This window comes from Aquila chrysaetos, chromosome 4 (assembly GCF_900496995.4).
Source record: "Aquila chrysaetos chrysaetos chromosome 4, bAquChr1.4, whole genome shotgun sequence".
Taxonomy (NCBI): Eukaryota; Metazoa; Chordata; class Aves; order Accipitriformes; family Accipitridae; genus Aquila; species Aquila chrysaetos.
The window spans coordinates 8,729,852-8,752,013 of NC_044007.1; the positions used below are offsets into that span (position 1 = coordinate 8,729,852).

A 22,162-nucleotide genomic window follows, 5' to 3' on the forward strand; every position below is an offset into this window, starting at 1 on the left:
ATGAAAGTATAACACAATATGCAGCACAGAGCAGATGCTGCTTTAACTCACTTCATCAAGGAATTGAAGTATTGCACTCCCTGGGGACACATTATCTTCCTAATCAGTTTTCTTCTTAAAGCTGATATCAAGCTTTTAACCATATCCCAGGGTACCAATGTCAAACAACTGCTTCTTAAAATACCTCCCAACAGATTTAATTAGACATTTTGTCACTGTGTTCTAGAATGTGCCAAAAAGGATTTCAAAAACAAAACCTGAAGTCCTTTGCAACGGTGATATCTGATGTCTAAAAAGAGAAGCAAGCAGCAGAATGCTAAGTGCACACTTCTGAGCATTTTTTCTTCTGACTCAAAAAGCAAAAATCCATGGAACAATAACACACAGACAAGAAAAGACTAAAGACTTTTAAATAAAACCACTAAATTCAATAGAAATGTAGCTGCAAGGTCTGGATGAGTTCAGATGTACAGAATGTGGCTGGAAGGGAGTCTGTGCCCATGCACACCAGGTAGACAGCAAGCCAGAAACATGGTGACCCATAAGCTAGAGAAATGATGAATTGCTGTAAGCTCATATTAGAAGTTAAAGTGAGATAAGCACAAACGACCTTGCCAAATTTATGGTGAGATCATTTAGCAGGAGTGTGGTGATTAGCTGGAGGCCTCCTTTTCCCAAGCTTTGCTGAGCTTATCTGCCCCAAATCCCTGGAACAAACCCAGCCTAACCGAAGGAATTTACTAGCTCAACATGTGGAGCAGAGACATTATTTGCCAAAACATGTATGCAAAGACCCTTCACCCAGATAATATTGGAGATCCTGAGGGCTAAAGCTATGAGGATGGAAGAAACCAGTAAACAAATCTGGAATCTGTTAATTTTTCTAGATCATAATCAAGACCCTGAAGTAGATTGGTGTACAGGTTTTGTAAGCAGAAAAGAAGAGACTGCAAATTCAGTACACTTAATGTACTCATCATAGGATGTACCAGATCCAGGACACTCTTGTGCTGGGTTTTTTATGATGTTACAAGAGACAAGCCTGCCCACGTAGTTTATAGTCTACCAAAAGGAGAGGGGTGGAATGAAGCATCCTCTTTCTTTGACATCTGGGAAACTGAGATCTAGTGATATTCTCACACAGATGCTCAGCTCAATCTCAGTGGCAGTCAGATGTGCAATGCCGTACAGTACCTGAGTCTAAGGGATATGCAAAAGGACATCAGAAGTCCACAAACTGAATGCCATCTAGTATGAAACTAATCCCTTAAAACTGGCACTAATGTGACATGAGTTATTCATAAGAGACTCTGACCTATCTGGGGTTCATGTTAGAAATCAACACCATCACTGCTTTCAGTCATGAAAAAGTAATAAAGCAATTCCAAAGAGGGCATCTAACAAGACAAAGCTTTACCAGAAGGGCAAAACATAAAGTATGTTTATACTATTATTATTAATTTTTTGAATGCTGCCATTAACTTCACTTGAGCTACAGGCTCAACCAACAAACAAACCAACCAACCTCCACTTCTTTCTTAGGAAAGAAAAAAAAATGCTGTGTTCAAGACAAGTTCATCAAGAGGGCAAAGTTCTGGAGTACACAACCATTTGAGGGGTGGTTCATCCCATTAAAGGCACAAAAAAGAACTTTTTTCTTCTCAGTGAAAGTAGAAGCTACTCAGTTCTTACATGACCAAGAGGATATCTGATCAGCTTTCCCCCAGAAAAGGCAAGAAAGAAAAAATCCCTCTCACAAGACATACTCACTTTTGTTTATCTAGGAACATAGCTGGAGAGGAGAGTGGGAGGAAATCAGTTTTGATTGGGACCTGGAGGTGCCAATGCAGTAAGATATAGTTACAAATAAGACTACTAAAATGAGCCAATGTAAGCAGCTTGCTTTTAATGGCAGTTGCTAAAGAGAAGGGAGGTTCCTTTCTAATGTAGACCACATAGCTGCATGGTTATTGCACAGGGATATATCTTGTTTGCTTCTCATAGTCACTGCAAAGGATAAATGGCTGCCAGAACAGTGTGACTAAAATACAAATGTCTTAAAAGAATATTGATACTAATGAAAGTCAGATGATTTGTGCAGTCAAGTTAATTTAGAGCTAGTCAACAAATATGCACTGACAATTAAGTGCATATGCAAAATGACTCCAAAAATGTTCCTGAGCAAATCACCGGCTCACTGTCCAGTGTTGTAAAAGATTGCAGATTCGGTTACAAGCAGCTGCCACATTTGCAAGACGCTCAGTAGACCAGTGGGATCTTCTGCACTGGTGAGATTATTTGTAAAAGGCCCCACTCTCCTCAGCCTCTTCATGCAATTAGCTGCGCTCGCAGCTGCTGGATGCAAACCGTGGGCCCCTCTCTGCTGGCATCAGAGGAGATCATTGCACTGACTACACACAAAAAACTCAATAACTACTCTAGATAAAATGCCTAACTTTAAGGCTGCTAAAGGTAAGGACTAGGGCATGACTTTGCTGTTTGCACTCAGCTTTTAGCCTCTCCGTGTCTGCAGAACAGGAGTGGTAATGCTTCTTTTGCTACAGGAAGCAAACCCTGAAGATTGTGAACTACCCAGCCCATAGAGAAACATGCAGCTGCCATCAAGAGAGATGGCAGCCAGAGAATAAGGGCAATGGAGATCCCAAGAGAGTTCCTCTATGAAGATATCAGTATGGATAGGCAGAGGTAGGAAAGCCAGAGATGCCAAAAGGGCTATAGGCCCATGACTATGCTGGTGACGTGCCTGGGAAGAACAAATTTCTATCCACTCACCCATAGAATAACCAGTGTTCAGCTTGTAGCATATGAATTTTGCTGAATATGACTTTCAGAGGTGTCTGGAGGACTTCAAATGCAAGAGGACAGCATAGTTAAGCACCTTCAACCCATACTTTAGCAAAAAGACAAGGTTTCTCCATTTTGTTCACATAAGAGGAACGATTATCTGACAGCCAGCATATTCCTCAGCCTGGATATACGTGTAGCTCCACACCAGTAGCAGAGAGGTTTCACTAAGAATGCCACAGCAGATGCAGCCAGGTCCCCACCAATGGGTGTGATCCCACCAATGCCATCAATTAAATAGCCATACAACAGCAGAATGAAAACAGAGACAGTTGTGATGAAGAGTTTGTTCTGGTATGAAATACCCTTGGCATGTAATTTATCCCAAGCTGAAGTCCAGTAGACACTTTCTCATCTCACGCAATAAAAATTTGGTTTACAGAATTTTGGTACATCAGTCTTCTGCTGATGCCCTTGCCAGGGAATTTAGTGATTGAATTTTAATTACTGCGAATTAAACTTAGAAGGTACAATTACTTTCTCCTCCATGAACACAACACCAGAAATTGAGGGTTGCAAAGGACAGAAGTGTTTTCACCAAAAGCAAGAGGAAATCCTGTTCTTTTTTAATAAAGTGTTAAACCACAACAGGATGTGAAATGTGTGAGGATGTGCAAAAAAAAAAGGAGAAGAAAAAAAAGGCTGCTCTGGACAGAGACAAGAGGGGAAATTTTCTTTAAGGAGAGAAACCAGTGATGCTAAAGCAACACAACTGCAAGATTTGAAGGGTTAAACTGTCTGTTTGCTGAGCCGTTGAGTAGGAAACACACAGCTGTATCAACAGGAAAGTGGGATCAGGAGTCAGAAGTGCATTTTTTAACTTGTCCTTTTCTTCCTCAAATCTACCAAGGAGATTAACAGTTGAGATTTAATACAAAAAAAAAAGAAAGACCACGACTGTGCAAGTTCTGCAGCAGCAAAGTAAAGAGAGGGGAGAGAGCAGGCTCCAGTGTGCTGGCAGCTGGACAGCACTTATCAGCAATAGCATCCACTTCCCAGGCCACCACAAAGAAATAAAGCCTGTTCAAAGTTCTAGGAAGTCTCACACAACGGGAATTTACTGGCTTGAGGATGACTGCCAGGCCCTAAGGTCCAGCTGAGCCAGAAGCAGCCAAGGCACTGAGGAGCAGACCTCCCATGACTGTCCATCTCTCAACATACACCCCTCCCATTTTGCCAGCTCTCCAGGCCACTTTTCTCCTCCCTCCTCTACTCTCCTAGGCTGAATAACCCTATGAAATGATAATTTTTATTTCCTATTTCTCCATTTTTTCAGCCAAGCTCACTACCTCAGGAGTGTCCAGGTCTCACTGGTTTCAATTTGGATTCAGACACAAAGTAGAGAAAAATAAAGAGATATTAGAACACTGGTGTGGATCTGGTCTCAGGTTCCTGACCCTACACAGACCTCCCATTAGCTTTCCAAGAAAACAGTTGAATTCAGCATTTCAATAGTAACACACAAGGGCTTTTCTTTTTTTCCTCCTGCTCTGTTTCTGTTACAGAAACTATCTGTTAATGTACTGTGTAAGCCTGGGACAACGTTCATTGTCTGAAACCCCTCTAGCTCATCAGAAAAATAGAAAAAGGCAGGAATGAGTTTAGCTTTATCAGAAGGTGAGCAAAAATATTTGACTTTTGTTACTCGCATGGTACTTGGGGTATCCTTCCTATAGAAAAACAAAACACAGAAACACAAACAAGCAAACCTTTTACAAAAAGACTGATGTAAAATGAGAAGGAACAACATTTTTTTCCAAATACACTCATTTTTTAAGCCAACAACTAATAATTTCAAGCCTGTTACAAACTGCACTGTGGTTGAGGGGAGTTTAGAGCGGATCGTTGGGGACCAGGGTCTCACACCCCATGTTCACAGAGCCCACAACCATTAACTCCCCAAACCAGAAGGGAACAGATACTGCCTGCTTTTTTAGTGGCTTTTCAGAAGAGGATGCCTGGGGTTTACATTCATTCCACTATGTTTTTGTCTTATTTTTCATCTTTAAGAGTGATTTAGATCCATATCCTGGGTTTTTTTCAGGTGATTACCCAATTCAGGGTAAATGTTGTTCTATCATTTCATTCAGTAGATCTTAATAGCATCAGATGATCCATATAGGTAGCAGTTTGGCAAAAAAAGACTGAAAACTGTAGGAAGTGTACGTCACTTAAGCTTTAATAGCATTAAAAGGAAACAAGATGATCACAAAAAATTATGAGATTAAAAGATACAAAAAAGCACTGGGGCTTTCCACAGACAGAGGCTGAAAAGCCAGGGCAACTCCTAGGAGGCAGCAGGTACAGTCGTAACTTTAAGATAATTCAGAATGACTACTATTCAAATACCTTATATAGATTTATTCAACATTAGTGAGAAGGGAATAAAAGAATGGTTTTGTTCCAAAACAGTGCTTCTTCAGCACTGAACTGGGGTTCGTGCAGAAGTTACCACCCACAGATGCTCCAAGATCTTCTCTGCAGTTCCGAATTTAAGAGGAGTTTGTTTTTAATAGTTTGGCTGCTTGATAGCATTCTTCAAAGAAAACCCTGAATTCAGATTAAAAATATTCACCTTGATGTTCTCTCACAGTCATCAAGTTCCTTTACCTTGCCATGGACAATTTCTCTACATCTTCTGCGTTGGTCTGGATTTCCACGGAGTGCCACATTTAAAATGCTACAGACCTGGCACGGGAAGGATCCTTCTTTTGGCTGCTAGCTCATGGCTAGGAACATAATTCTTTCCCTTTCTGAAGATCAGCAGGGCTTGGCCCAGAATATTTGGCTTGCAAGACTTGGATAAATATGGTTAAGCCCTCATGTAAGCTGAGGGCCATTGCATTGCAACATAGTTTTGCAGCAGGTATTTGCCCGTCTCCTGCTCTGGAGCCCCGTATGAAGAGGAGACCACCTGAGGCTGTGAGTGCATGGGCAACCGAGTCACCAGTCTTGCTTTAACTGCTTTGGCCAGCCCCAAGCTCCAGCCCCGAGAAACAGCGTGTCCTTGATTCTGACAGGATAACAACATGGGGTCCTCTCACCCATGTTTTAGCTGCCCATAACAGCGGCTGAGCAGAGCATCAGGGATGAGGAGCCAGCAGGATCGCAGGGAGACACAGCCAAGGGGAGCTTGGAGAAAAGACCACCCATGTAAGTCTCCCATGCGAGGCTTGAGAGATCGGCTGATCCAAACAACGTTTCTAAGGGTCATTTGGTTTTCTAGCAAGAACTGCTACAGGGCAGCAGCCAGCAGAGTGATAGCCACAGACAGCATCTTGTCCCACATGCTATGAAAAAGGAGAAGGGGTAGGTGATGAGTCCCTGAAAAGGGGGAACAAGCTGTTCCTGAAGAACTGGCCCAAAACCAGCAAAAAGAGTAAACTCCAGCAACAGGAAGGAGGAGACTCAGAAGAGATCAGAGCCAGCTCTCAAGCCAGCCTGGGCTTTGCATTACAGACATTATTCCAGACATGCTTGAAGCTCAGATCCTGTTTTAATATGCAAGAGAAAGCCCCCAAAAGCATCTGTACCTTCCCTCCCACCCCCAACAAAAGCTGACACACTGCAAATAGGGAAGGAAGAGAAAAGAGAGGGGCCAGTAGATTTGCCCTTGGCTTTTACAAGACTTTGGGGACAAAACCATTACTTTTGAAATAAACACAGTGGAAGCTACAAGCAAGGAAATGATAACAGCTCCTGGCATACATTAATGAAGAAAAAAGTAAAGGAGTGAAGTTATTAGGACAGGAAAAGTATGTATTGTGCTGGAGAATGAATCCTCCTGCCCCTGAAGTCAGTGGAAACAGAACTGAAATTCAGGGCTTTGTAAAAAAAAATGCCAGAGAATGAACCTAAAATAACTGGTGCAAGCGGTAAATGTGAAGGCTGATATACTTGGAGGTATCAGCTTTCCGGATGGGAATGCACACACGGCACTTGCAAGAGCAAGCAGAGCGTGTCACATTCTGCTCCTAGGAGGGATTGCTCATGGTGGAAAGCAGCATCTTTCTCGAGGATGAAACTATTGAATAACCCTGTTTTAATCTGGGGCCAAGAAATGAAGTGACTGTCCCAAAGGCAGACAGGATGTCTGTGGCAGAGCCAAAAATAGCAGTTAGATTTCTTGTTCCTACACTGTAACCATACCATGATCCCTCCTCCTACACACAGCTAAAAACCTAAGTTGTTTAGTTCTTACTGGATGCAAAAAAGAAATTGTTCCACTGAGCTGACTCTCAGATGCTGTCAGTTCAGCAATGTCAGTTGCTTAGTGTTTTGACTTTTGACCACCAGATGCACCTGATGCCTGCAAAAGGGAAAGACTCTTTCACCTCTCCAATACCTTCAAATCCAGAAAATCAGTGGTGATCAGCAGTTTATAACTTGATTCATCCGTGCAAAGTGTCGAAATGGGTCTTTTGCACATGATCCACTCTTGCTTGCATGCAGCTATGATACCTGCTGGGGCCCAGGTCTAAACCAACCAGGTGACAAAACTCCCGTTTCTGATCCAGAGACCTGCTGACACCATGAATGGCATAAAATAAATAAATAATAAATAAATAAACCAATAAAAAGCCTTGCTCAGGCCAGGGTATTGCTGCAGCTCTACCACAACCCACTCACATGGGGAGTCCTGCACCCTGGCACTGGAGCGCTTTGACAGGTCACAAGGAGAAAGTTGCTTAGACTTCATGCCCATCAGCACCTACATGCCTCCCAAAAAATACACCAGGCAAATGCTACCACTTCCCCATCCTAAGCAACCCCAAACTTCAAAGTTGCAACATCTCAGCCCTTAAGCAGTTAACGCTGCCGCTTTCACACATCGAGGAGGACACCAGCTATGTCTTTTGTCTCCAGAAGGCTAGAGATGAATTTCTAATTATATGGGTACTGACATTTTTGCTTGTCTCCGAATAACTGGCGTTGGCTGCCTGTAGCCCACAGCATGCCAAGCAGGAGCGGGAGCTGTGCCCAGAGCCTACATGCAGGCACAGGTTTGGTCACCGAATTCCCCGACACGCGAGGGCAGTGTTGGTGCACAAATGACAAGGCTGTGGTCCTCCCCAGCAGCCTTGCACAGCACCCTGCTTCTTCCGAGCATCCCCCTGGGCCAAGGCTGCTCCGCAGACACGATTTGTGCCAGAAAAACCACATTTGGGAAGCGTATGGGGAGGGAGGTGTTAAGCCAAAATATTTATATCCGCACAGCTCCTGTTGTAAAGGCAGTTTTTCTAAGAAAGCTTCCCCTTGTATTTTACGGGGTGAACAATAAAACTAGGATCAACACCTTTATGGTCATATAGTCACATGGGAAAGAGACAAATGCAATTCTTTAATTGTTCTTCTACTAAATGGTACAGTCATCAAGGATGCAGAGGTTTTAAAGGGATCTCAACTGTGCTGCCATAATATCCATTTATTCCTCTAATCAAATACTCCAGCCTCCCAGATGATATTCTGGAAAGTATTTTAATATTGCTGGGGGGGGGGGGGAACAGTCAAAAATATGACACAAACATCTCCTTGAGTGCAAACAGACTGCTTATATGACACATATGGAATAACTGACGCAAAACATAAAAATACAGGGGGGGATGTGGGTATATGCGTATGTGTATTGTATGTATGTACATGTAAATCAAACAGAATTAAGCGTATCATCTAAATGAAGCAGAAGCATCTTATCTGAGCCTGAAACCAGGCACGTAATGCATCGTTCCGCCACAAGCTCAGGAGCTCACCCACACCGGGGCAGCTTTGGCGGGCGAGGAATTCACCAGCCTGCACAAGCGCAATCGTACCACCTCTTTGGGGAACCCCAGTGCACTGAGGAAGCTTAGTACAGGTTTTGATGTAAAATATGGAAAAATAAGTCAAGTGACCTCCAGAAATCCACTACTTCATAGACATCACCTTGCAGCTTCTTTGACCTGTATGTATTTTTTAAATGTAATCTTAAAAATGTACACTTAGCACTCTAATAAAACAGTGACAATTAATAGTGAATGCTCTCCATAAATGAACTGCACTGTTAAATAGCAGGGATGTCGTTATATATTTAACTACAGTAACTGCAATACCTAGGGTCAAATGTGGAAGAAAAACTCACAGAAAGAAGCCAACGAAATTTGCCCTCATTCTGTTGCATCAATGTATATCAGCCCACACACAGATGCTGTGGGTATGACCTCGTCCTCCAAGACCAAGATCCAGCAGGCAATACTGCCAGCAGTGCTTATAAATAAATCACCTGCTGAATGGCCAAGCTAGTTAATGGAACCTGGATATTTTCCTAATTAATTTTCCACCCTTTTTTCCTCATAAAAATGTAACCAAAGAGTTTTATAGTGTAATCCACTTGCAGATTCTCAGCACTGGCTGCAGTTTTTGTGGTTTGGTCCTTCCTTGCTAAACAGCTAAAATGACCCAGCTGTTACTCTAAAACCAGGGAATTAGTAGCCTGCGGGCAGCCAAGTACATGTGCCAGCCACTCAGAGGAGCGCTTAATTTCCCTCATATGGATTTTGATGTCTCTGCCTTCTTGTCAGCCTAGATACAGAAGGTTCCCTCTCTCACAGCAGATATAAGTTGGTCATCATGAATGTGACCTATAGCCTGCTTGGTTATCATACACATCCAGGAATATTTTGGTGGACTTTAAAACCCAGAAAGGAGGATACACAAGTCCAAAGAACACAGATGCAGAGTGGCATCTTGCACCACAAATATGAGAATGCCAAGGATACCATTTATCAGGCATGGCAGTGACAATGACACAAGTGTTTAGAGCACAGTCAGGAAATGCTTTATGATAGTGATGGCACTTTTTGGGGAAGTTACCAGTCTCTCTGCAGAGAGCTGGTTCATAAGTTGTCTGCCCAGTGCAAGATGTCTGGCCCCTTCATGGAGTAAAACAAATTCACCAGAGTCACTGCCTCATATGATTAGTGTTGTCCCCAAAAGGCGCCAAACTGGGTTTCAGCGAAGCCATGCTCCTTTCTTCTCTGTATAATCATCCTGTCACAGGCCAAGCATACGTATATGGAGATGAGGAAACTTCACCAAAAGAAAGAAACAATCCCCCACTCATCTTGCTGTCTCTTGTTACTCGAAAAGCTTCAGTAAGAAAACACCAAAAATGAAAGCAGGATGGTAGTCTGGAAAGCTGCTAGAGCATGGAAAGGAATCGAAACTTTTAAACCACTCAGAAATTAAAGTTTGAGTTGCATTTGTAAATTCTAGAAAGGGGAAAGTGCTACCATGCACATGTAGCTAAAAAATCACTGACTTCTAAAAGAAATTTAAAAAAAATAAAATCCCTGAGTCATCCAGAGCAATTTTGGTCAAAGTTGTTAAATCTATGTGGGTTACGCTGCTCTTGGTGACACATAGCAAGTTTTGTGTCAGGTATTGTACAGAATTACAAATTGCTTACTACTACTGACTTTACTGTGTTCTTTCCGTTATATACAGATTCTACATATAGTAGTTCCATGTTTCTAAATCTAATGTAGCTACTAACTCACTCAAGCTAGACAGCTGCATGCTAGAGATGTAATAATAAAACCAATGCTTCATATCCACCTGGAAGCCTTTCACTGGAGGTGATTTCAGTATGCTAGGAAGGGAAAGGACAGGTTCACCTTAAGCTGAGTAGGAGGAGTTTGTTTCAGCTCTAAGAAAAAGGCATAAAAGCAGCCAAAGCATTACAGGTATTGTGAGTTCTGTTCATCTGAGTGTCAATGAAATGCTGGACCAAGTGATCTTGCTATGCTGCCCCATCACCAAGCACAAGACATTTTTTCTTATAACTCCTTCCAAATCTGCAAGGCAAGCTCTTAGGAGAAGGTCCTTGTGCAGGGCTGGAATTTCTCCATGACAGTAAAGACCTAACTGCACACATGCCCAGCAACATCAGGATCCAGGTGACTCACAACCCTCCATGGATGATGCATAAGCTCACAATTACTTCTTCAAATACCTCTCAGGTTTCCCTTTGGGCTTATTGCACGCCATCCTGGAGTTCATGAAACTTGGCCTTCCAGCTTGCTCATCTCTCATTTGCTTTATAGGTTAAGTAGAATGACAGACCCAGACTAATAAAACAGAACAACGTGGGAGCTATTGAGAAAGAGAAGAGGAACACAGAGATGACCACGCAGTCCTGGAATGCATTACCAACCGAAGTATTAGAAATTCATTATTCAAGTTGTGCTGCAAAGCTTAGCTTAAGTTTTATCTTCTTCCACAGCTGTTTCGGCCTAAAGGCTCTCCTTTCCTTCCCCATCCACAAGAAGAATTACTTGTAGAGCAGAGCCAGCTGTTGGCACCCACAGAGGTAAAAAATGCCTTTTCTCCCTTCTACTTTCCCACACCTAGCTCAGATGCAAGGATTACAAGTCAAAGCCCAGCAGCAGTCTATTAGAAGGCACAAGGGATTAAGAGGACTCCAGAAGCTTCACCCAGGATGCCAGAATAAGCGGCAGCCAAGAGGGAAACACATAAGGTTTCAGTATGGATGTAATAAATAACAGAGGCACCAGTGGAGGTACCTCGCAGAGCTGGGAGACCACCAGGGTGCAGGAGAGCCAGTGATCCTCACCCACAGCTAGGAAACCCAGAGCAGCACTGGAGAACATCTGCACAGGGCTTCTAAAGCAGCAGAATCAGAGTCGCTTGACCCAGGAACACATCTGTAAAAATAAAGCCCTGTGATCCCCCTGCCAACCTGCAGCAATGGGAGGCTGAAGGTAACTCATCTCAGGAGACCCTGGGTGGGACAAAACTTGGAAGAGGGAGTGAGGGGGAAATTGGGTACTTTAAGCCCAGTCCAAGAAACTGGGTCTGAGTTCTTGGTGAACATCAGAACACAGAAAGAAAACAAATGGATAGACTTTGTTTGGGCCCATCACTGCCAAGCTGACAGCTGTCAGTCAAAGTTACTATTTAATAGGAACAGAAAATTCTACTTTTGACATAAGCACCTAAGAATGAGGATGGTTGAGCTGTATTATAAGAAAGCAAAGGGGGAATATCTTAATCCAGGGTGCCTACCTGCACCTCCTGGTGACAAACTTAAGTCTGAAACAGTGAAGAAACTTTACCCTGCTCTCTGGTCCACAACATGAGATGCTGTCAGGCTTGATACTCAGATGTAGCTTCAGCTGAAGCTGTGGGCGTTCAGCTTTTGCCAGGCCACAGCTGCCAATGTTCACATACATGATACTATTTCTTTTTGTTTAAAACAGCTTCATTTCCACTTGTGCATGAGAGCCAGGGCTGTCCAGACAAGAATGCTCAGGACCCCGCTGGGACATTGAAGCCATCCAAAAAGAGCAGTTCTCAGTAAGCTGAGCACTGGGAAGATGCTAAAGCAACTCTTACCATCCCAACGTGGGAGCCTAGAGCTTCTGAACAAAGAAGTCAAATGTCCCATGTGGGTGTGGAGGACTTCTGGAATTTTTAACTGGTGCCTTTTCATAGCACCTGGGGAAGGCAGGAGAAGTTAAACATGCATGAGCCTTTCAATGGACAGACTCCCAGTATCATCATGTAAAGCTCTTCCTTTTGCTAAACCCCACGGTTATCATTTTAACTAACCCCTTTCCCTGGAGAAGCCCCACTAGCAAAGTACTCGCCCTGCAGGCAGGACTGCTGCAGTGTGGAATGGGGACAGGACCTGCCCGAGAGGACACAAACAGGCAGTGGCACAACTGCGAGGTGGGTGAGGAAGCCAGTCCCTGTCTCCAGCTCTGTCTTGGTTACTGTTGGCAAAGACGCTGTTGCACACTGGCAGCTGATGGCTATCAAAGCAAATTCAGACACTGATAGGAGAAGTTATGAAAAAAATGCATAAAAGCCTGCTGCTCTCAGCAAAAACTCTCTGCGTGTGTTTGTGTATTTAGGAGGCATCTTCATCAGAAACAGACTTGGGTCTGGACCTCTGATCCACGTGAAGCACATTCAGTGCTACCTTCAGGATGTTGCCTCGGCAATGATTCCATTCTGCAAGGGGATTTGTGAGGGGGGACTGCCAAATGGAAGATCAGCTTTGGGAAAGCCCCATGTATGATGCAGCCATGCCCACGGGGATTATATCTACCAGCTTCGAGCCACGAGATAGTCATTTGCATAGCTGAATCTTCAGCTGCTATAACTAGTGTAATTTTAATTGACATCTACAATTTATGGAAGTGTAGGATAGGAGCCCTTCTAAAGAGAAGTGTATCAAACCTGTCTCTGGCAACCAGATGCTGTCAAGCAACAGGGAATGATGGGAAGGTTAGAGGGACAAGACACATCAACTTTGAACCTATTCTGCCTAAGATTATCTATGCGTCATTATCCATGTTGCAAGCCTGTAGTCTTCCATTAAGAAGCACTCAATAGACAAACCTTAGCTCACCTACCCTGGAGAGCCACGGGATTTTTGCAGACAAGAATAAAGGTGTCTGGAACCTTTAGCATTAGACTATATATGAGCTGCTAGCAAAGCAAATACATAAATTAATAAATCAATCCTTAGCTTTTTCTTTTCTTTTTTTTTTTTTTTTCCTTTGGTTCATGTTTGGTCAGAATGTGGTTTTGCCTGGAAGAGCCCAAAGAAATGTAATAATTTTTTCCTGCCACCAAATCTAAACATTTTACAAATGAAATTCTTGGCCTCACATCTGTGCCAATAAATCTTATAAAAAGGAGAAGGAAAAACCACGCATTATGGTTCTCAAACCACTTTCCACACAGCCTGGGGCAGCCCTGAGTTTGGGTCATTATCAATGACTATCTAGTGAAATCAATGCTCACAAAGGAGATGGTGCCTATATAAAACCATCTTTGAATATCTCTCTCCTCCCTCAAATGCACTAAAGCCAAAAGCCTGGTGTTTGTGTGCCATGACTGCCATCACATCAAATAAAAGTTTCAATACCTGCCTACTAGTTGATGCAATGAAGAGCAACACCATTCTTTTCTATTTGACCTGCTGCTTACCACCACCATTAAAGGAAAAGTCTTCAGGTTTGCATTCACCTTTTTTAAAATTTATTTTAGATTTTTAGATCCACACACCACCTATTTCTCCACTTTAAATGTTTTAGAAACCTCCAATGCTCTTCTTCCTGTATAATCTCCTTTACTAATTTTCTACAAAGTGCAGAACTGCATTTCTAATCATCACCCTGGTTTGGGACATTTAGTCCAATCTGAACAAGGGGTCTTTTATCTACTGAGTCATCTGGACTAGAGGCTGAAGATCCTGGCTCTGATTCCTCAATGTGCAGCACTGAAAGGGGCCAACCCATCCAGCCTTAAAGTCCTTGCTGCAGAAATGACTCAGGCACTGAGGAATCTCAGCCTAGTTGACGGGACTTGGGCTCCCATGGTCTCTGCCCTTATATCTATGAAAAAAAAATATTTTAAGAAATGTTTGAAAACTTATGCCTGCAATTCCAGCTATGCTCAGCTATTTTTCTTTTCCCAAGCCCATCTCCTGTGCAGTTATGCCCTAATAAAACTCTGTTGATAAAACTGTTTAAGAACTCAGTAACTGCCTGTAGCTTAATACAGTACTGGGGGACGGGGAACACTGCCGCAGAATCTGATAGCTGCCTTCTGAAATGTCCTTTGAGACCTGTTTGACCTTCCCATATTAACTCCTCTTTCTCCCTGGAATGGGTATATATATTCCAGTTATATTCCAGATAGTCAACCCTCCTCTTTCCCTGTGGAGAATCTTTTTCTGTCCATATTTCTTCATATAAGTGAAGAGTGACAAGTCCCCAGGGAGGCCACAGGGCTTTGCCTCTGCACAGCGACCTGCCTGATGCCAGCACTCCATGAATGCCTCTGCAGCGTTGGAAAGATCTTTATTACTGTTGTGTTGATGCCACCAAAGACGCAACACAATAGACAAAGAGGTGGGGAGGTGTCAGAGCTTTACCAGCACTCATCTGTTATGACCTGCGTGACTTAGCTAAGATATGGCTAATGAGCAAGGTGGCCATGCCAGCTAAATATTCACAATATCCTATACCATTTGCAATATCCCTTCCTCCTTCAGACATCCTTCCCTTAAGCAGACCAAACCAAGCCTGCTCTTCTCCCAAAAGTCCTTTAAATATTACATAGACTAAAACTCCCTCCTAGCTGCTTTCCCCAACCCCTCTCATCCCTCCATGCTATCATTCTTTTCATCCCCATTCCCTCACTCCCTTGTGTACACCAGACAGAAATCTGCCCTTCCTCAGCCTAGCAACCCCCCGTCACATCCCAGTTCTGGTGTGGAGAAAACCCACAGAAAGCCACGTCATTACAGGGGGAAATCATCCCTACTCAATGGTTTCTAACCTCACCCTTCCAAGGTCCAACTCCACGGGTATGTTTGGGAGGTAACAGTGCCCCTGGGATGCTCCAGAGAGACACAGCTTCACCTGCTCCATTCAGTGGAGAGCTGGAATTGAAACAGTGGAGACCCAGGACTCTTTTTAGGCTATTTTTGATACTGTTTCAAACTCTTTTTGAGATGCTCTTTAGACCAAACTTGCTGCCAGCAGTAGTTGGATTGCACTCACTTACTCACCCCCACAGCAGGCACATGTGTCTGCATGCACTCACACGTACTTTCATGCTACAGCAGCTTTTTTTACAAACATCCTTGATATTAAGGGAACCCAGGACAACCACTGTAAAATTTACAAGGCTCACACAGATCTCCTCTAGTAACACTGTTGGGGGGGGGGGGGGGCCTCCCTCTGTGAGATTTTTTACTTGCTCAACAAAAATCAACTGAGGTAAGAATCAGCTTACCTCAGAGAGCCCAAGAGCTTCATTCTGTTTGTTTGTTGTTAGTTTTGTGTTTTGTTTTGTGTTGGTTTTTTTTTTTTTCCTAGAAGAGGCACCCCTATCAGTCCATCTCCACATTCAAGCAGGACTTATCGCTTTGCCATCTGCTTTCACACAGGTGCGTCTGGCGTACCATATCGCACCACGCGTGCTACTTTCTTGCTTTAAAGCCTCGCTTTACCTCGCAACACACAAGCCAACCCCTGATGCCAGCAGCCCTGCAAAGCAAACCCCCCCCTCCCCGTGCAAAGCTGCTGACATTACCCCCCCTTCGAGCAGCAGCGATGCTCAGACACAGCTTCACACGTGTCTGGCTCAGGGAATGCCCCGGCCTCAAGCCGGGTACCCCAAAGGGCTCCCTAGGATCCACCTCTCTTTCGGGGTCCCCAGGGCTCCCCGAGCGTTGCCTCCAGGCGTGGGGAGGAGGATGAGGGACATCGCGGGTCGCTCTCCCGGTGGGGACAGGCGCTCCCCGCACCCCCTGCCTCCCTGCGACCGTCACCTTCCTAAAAAACACCTTCCAACAGCTCTCCACAGCCGGCTCGCTCTCTGTCCCGCCGGTTTTACGCCAGCCGCAAGCACGCACCGGGGAAAAAAAAAAGAAAAACAAAACTCAAACACCTTCTGAAATGAGCGGCTTTTCCACCCAGGTTTTTCCAAAGAGGAGGGGAAGGAAAGCAGCTACTGCCTGCGTGGACCGGGCAGCTACAAGAGATGGGGAGAGAGGGAAAGAAAACCCTCCTCCTCCGCCGGCCCGCAGGCAGCGCCGGCAGCGGCACACCTGCGGGGAGCGGCCGGCGGCACCGCCCGGCTCCCGGCCCGTTCCCCGCTCCGGTGCCGGCCCCGGTCCCGGCCCCGGCACTGCTTCGGTCCCGGCCCGCTTTGCCCTCCAAGCCGCTGCCCTCGCAGCCTCACCCTGGCTACTTCGGGCAGGAAGGGGTCATCTTTGCCTCCTTCTTTTGCTCCGCAATGCAAATAGCGGCAATAAAAGGAAAAGAAAAAAAAAAATGAAGAAAAAAGGAAAAAAACCAAAACAAAACACCACCACCCCACACTGCAGTTTTCTGTGCAGATCCACCTGGATGCTGTGCAGAGGTGGACTTAACTCAGAGACACTTCTGCACCCTTTCCTTTTTCCTTTCCTTTCCTTTCCTTTCCTTTCCTTTCCTTTCCTTTCCTTTCCTTTCCTTTCCTTTCCTTTCCTTTCCTTTCCTTTCCTTTCCTTTCCTTTCCTTTCCTTTCCTTTCCTTTCTTTCCCTTTCCCTTTTCCTTTCCCTCCACAGCTCATCTTTCCCTCCTTGCTCTCACATCTCCCACCTCCCCAAAGCTTACCAGTGCCCACCTTCCCACATGCACGCACTCAGCTCTCCCAGCCCACCGTGCATTAGCCCCAAGTGTGTTTGCAGAAGACGAGTCGCTCCTGCAGTTTCCCAACTCACCTGCAAAATGCTGCTTGTTGCTAGAATCCAGGGCAAAAGCCACCTCATCCCTGGAAGCCGGGATTAAATACATTGATTGAACCCAGATTTAAAGCCGTTTTGAACAAAAACACCACTTTGGGGAACGCAGAGCAATCCTCAACTGGCAACCTAGCCTAGGCACTCTGCCTTTTTCTCTTGGCTCTTTGGGGATTTTATTAAAGACAGATCTGACGTCAGGGTGAAGGACAAGCCCTGCATTTTTCCTCTGGAGAAACTTTTCCTGCCTTCACTTCTTCATTTTTGTGTGTGGTGTTGTCCCACCTCCTGCATTTCAGTGTATCGCCGTTAGCCAAAGGGCTCTTAAAGGGAAAGCTGCAGCGCTGTGGTCCATCGCCCTGCGATCTTAGCACAGCACCGAAATGCTCAAAGCTTACCTCTCGTGTTGCTCATGGCATTCAGAGTCTTGCAACTTAGCCAGCACGGCAAGAAACATTTGATCTGACTTTACTGATTGTGATTAATGACCCGACATGTGTACGAATACGCACAGATGTTTGATTTATTTAATCTTTTAAAAAGAGTGGCTTCATTTGAATTGCAGAAGGATGTTTGTCTTGCGAGTGCACCCCGTGGCAGGCAGTCTGCCAGCTCCCTTGGGACCCCCCTCTTTACAGAGCAACCCACAGGGGAAACAAAAGGAAGGACATACTATCCCCTGCCATGTTACACATACCTTCTGTGATTTTCTGGAGCGTATCAGAGTATGCATCAGCTCCTGGGCCCAGTTATACTTCTACCATGTGCCAGTAGTGGGCATAACAAATACTGCCCAGGTACATGGGAGTGCAAACCCCACCCTGAGCAGAGCTAAACTCTCTGATCACCTGTATCCCTGTTAATGTATACCCTGATTTTAGCTGGGTCATGTCTGATGTGTTTTTCTCCTTTTACCTAGGCACATGCATAGTATTTTCCCTCACCCTTCGAAATCTGAATTTGAAAGAATTTAAAGTCCCTTTCATCCTTAAACTGAAATAGAATAGTATAAGGAAAATGAGTGCTTGCAAAGGGAAGAAAAATCCTATTAAACAGCTTTACAAGTCTTAAACCCAAGGAAGAGTTGAGGCATGGGTTAAATGAGGTGTCCAGGTAAATTTAAAAGTAGGCAAGCCCTCTTGCTTCATGTGGCAGGCTGGGCAGTGATGGGTGGGTGAACACTCTGATGGCCAAACTAGAACTGAGATGGGACTTCAACCTCTGCTCATCCTTGGCTACCTCCTGTGACTCGGGTGTGCCAGGTCGGGTTGGGGTGTACCAGCCGCAGCCCCCCCAGCAGCCATCCCAGCCCTCCAGGGGAGCTGGTGCTGCGGTGGGGTTTGCTCCCCGGACCCGGCACGGCTGAACACTCAAGGCTGCGCCTGACGGCAGCTGGGGAGGGGAGAGCAAGGAAGTGAGACAAGGGGAATCAAAAGAATCTCAGTAGACATAATAAAGGGGGATGAAAAGATGATGTTTAGCGCTTACATTGTTGAAATTAGCTGACATAGAGACAGTCCTTGATAAGAAGAGCTGGTCCTAAGAACCAGCCAATAAGGTAAAGACAGTTCCTGATAAGAAGCAGGAGCAGGCCCCAAGAGCCAGCTAAGACTGGTCTTGCGGCTTGGGTGAATACCAAGAAATCACTGAGCCTGCGCAAGAAGAGAGGTCACTAGCGGTGACGAAGAGGAGTCATCTATCTTCATCTCTGCGACCACCAGACGACCACCATAAAGAGGCACTGCGCAAGCGCAGTTGAGAGGAGACTATGGAAATGACCTCTCGGAGCTAATTTTAATATGAAGCGGGGACAGGTCATGCATATGTATAGGCGTATTGTGAATATGTAACACTTGACTGTATAAAGTTGAAACTAACTGCCGAGTCGGGTGCGCACGACTTTGGTGGGACTACCCCCCGTGCTGCCCAGCGCTGAATAAACATACCTACTTTACAATCTCACTGATTGTGGAGTCCGTTTCCGCACGTCAGAAGCTGTACTCCGGTAACACATATTCTCGCAGCGACTTTCATCCCTTTGAGCTGTGTGACGTGACACGGGCGGTTTGATGGTTTTACGCTAGCTGGACCAGGGAGCTCTAAAAGAACCAGACTTTTTGTGTGACAGTCTGGACACCCGGCTGCCCTGGGAAACGACTTAGCCAGAGCTCGGCTGCAAAGCGGAGGAAGTGCCACCTTCTGTCTTCCTCCTCCAGCACCTTCACCCCTGCCACAGCCCCTTCCCAGGACGTACCACCCTGAAGACCAGGTTGGGGATTATATTTTCTGCCAGGTTCCTCCAGGGCTGTTTCTGTGCTCCTTCTTCTGTATCCTTCCCTCCCTTTCTTCACGTCCCCCTCTGTTCATTCATTCCACCTCTCTCTATTTCAATATTTCTCTCTCATCCACTCTCTGTCACCAGCACACATTCTTCCTCGTACACCAGCAATACTCAGGCACAGGCACTCTCTTTCTCTGCTGAGGAATCTAGAAAGAAGCCTGCTATCTTCATGTCACCTGGGCGGTGTTCATCTGCATGGGCTGACTTTGGGTCCAAATTCCCAAACACTTTGTGAAGTGAAAGGAGCATTTTGAGAGTGCATTTCCTCTGACTTAGGTGAGATGGTGTCTTAAAAAAGAGGTGAAACTAGACGGATTAGCCTAGGGTAATAGGCTCAGATGTAAAGTAGGTGGCTAATACCTCGTACAAGTCATGCTTGCTGGCTTGGAGTTGAAGGGGCCATGCTAGCAGTCCTAGCAAAAGTAGCTTTGCAAACGGAAGAGGAACGAGAGTTCAAAGTTCCTGGGTTATCAGACTATAAAATCTAGTATATCAGACTGTAAAATCTGGTGTCATTTATAAATGACACCAGAAATGGCAGTGTGTTGGTTTTGGTTTTTTCCCCCAAAATATTTGGTTATCTCACTCTGACTATTTCCCCTGCATATTTCATTCCCCTCAGTGAATTCCTTAGCTAATGCTGTGGTCAAGTATGTCAGCAAGGATGGAGTCTTTGAGATGTGGACATCTGGCTGCTTGCAGCTCCGCAGCTCATCTCACGTTGGCCGTGGGAGTTTGTCATGTGGCGATCATAAACCAGACACTCTGTCTTAGCTTGGATGAGACAGGGATCAAGGAGTGGGCCTGCAGCCCCAGGGCAGGGGTGCAGAGTCATCCAGCTGCTTCAGCAGCCTTTCTGATAGCAATTCCTGCTTAGATATGGCACATCGGTACACTTACAGGTGTGACTGGGTATAAGGTTATTTCATTAAGTCTCAGATGACAGGGACATTTAGGCTCTTGTTTAACTCAGTGATGGCAGCAGCCCACACTTTGGTTTCTGCTTCTGGGGGCTCTCGGGTGCCTCTAAGGATGACAAAGCTAAAAGAGATCATTGCAATCCTGTGTCACCCTGGCTTAATCGTGGGGAGTCTTGTACTGACCCCGGTAAATGGAGGCTCTAAAGACACTTCTCTGTCTAGTTCAAAGGCTTAAATTCAATTTAAGATCTTCAAATGAAGGAAAATCCACCTCATGTTTTGGTGAGTTCAGTTACATTCACTATTAAGAGTTTGTGCCGTATTTTCAGTCTGAGTTTGCTAGTTTCATCTTTCTGCCAATGTCTGCTTGGCTGATGAGAATTCAGTACCTTCTTCCAACATAGAAACATGCAAAGGTTCAGTAAATCACTGCTGTCTCTTCTCTTCAATAAAACAAGGAAGCCACATTGCTTTTAAGTCTCAGTGTCTAATTGGTTTTCTGGAACCTGAAGCAATTTTATAGTTGTAATGACTTTTGTCTCTTTACCTTTCACCTTCCATGGACGTTATGTCTGTGAATGCAACTATCCATCATTCTGCAGTCACGCCATCCACAGTGAACTGGAAACAGGTAGCATGCCCCAGTGCAAACTAGCTCTGATTCTGTTAGCCTAACTCTTTAATATCACTCCTTCCTCAATATGTCCCTTAGGCCTCTTGGCCACATAAACAGGTTTCTCAACTTGACTCCATTTTACAGTCTTTTTAGACTAAATAAACTGGGAAATGGATTGATTTATTTTATGCTGTTTGATGTGCCTGACACTTTTACTGAGGGCTGCAGCTGGCCAAAGAACACAGGGACTGCTAAGAACAGAAAGAGAGTTCAGGGAGGATGGATGCCGCTCTTGCTCGCAAATGTGTGGCAGGAATAGCTCCTTGCCTGTAGCAGATTTACCCTGTAATAAGTGAGATCAGAGTCTGCCTACAAGTCCAAGGGAAAAAAGAGCACCTTGGAATTTCCTGACTCATAAAAGGTAAAGGCTGAGTCATGAATCTGGCTTTTAAACAAGCCAGACAAGTAGGTGTATTAGTTTTCTACCAGGGTGCCCTTCTTTCCGCTTTCTCCGTGCCAGGGTGATGGAGGAGACACCCCTTCCATGCAGGACTTGCCTGCTGAATAGCAGGGGCCCCGCTGGGCCTGCGATCAGCAGGAAGGCTAGGAACTTCACCCGCTTCAGGGGGCACATACTGGAATGGGAAGGGAGGTGGGGGAGTCAAACTGCACCATCTATTATTGTTGTTGTTATTACTACTCAGGTGATGGGAAGGAGAGTTACATCAGCCTGGCCCTCTGAAATATCAAAGAAGCTTTAGAAAGAGGAGTATGAAAACATCTGGTTTAGCTGACTCCTGATAACATCAAGCTTCTGAGCACTCAGCGAGCCCCACTTCAACACAGGTGAATATCTCATTTCCAGAGAGTTACTGGCCTTTGTAGATGAGACTTGACACCACAGAGTGCAAGAAGCTGCAGTACAACAGGACTTACTCTTTTGCTGTCTAAACAGTCTTTCCAAAGAAGAAGATGGACGGGAATCACAATATGGATAGAGACCCAAAAGCTCCTTTACTCCTGTTCAGCCTTGTATCCCTGGTACCATGATGTAGAAGGCACCAGCGAGGAGCTAATGTGGTAAATCCACCACTGGATTCCCTCAGTCCCTTAA

General features: G+C 45.0%; 1 protein-coding gene across 2 annotated transcripts in view; it reads right to left on the reverse strand.

Moving 5' to 3' along the window:
* Positions 1-17,414, reverse strand: part of CCN4 (cellular communication network factor 4) — a 35,705-nt gene extending 18,291 nt beyond the window's left edge. For both annotated transcript variants that reach the window (XM_030012870.2, XM_030012868.2), the window contains exon 1: positions 17,154-17,414. In XM_030012870.2, the coding sequence (XP_029868730.1) occupies positions 17,154-17,201 (48 nt within the window). In that variant the 5' untranslated portion in view covers positions 17,202-17,414. The remainder of the gene's footprint in view (positions 1-17,153) is intronic.
* Between the last annotated feature and the right edge of the window lie 4,748 nt (positions 17,415-22,162).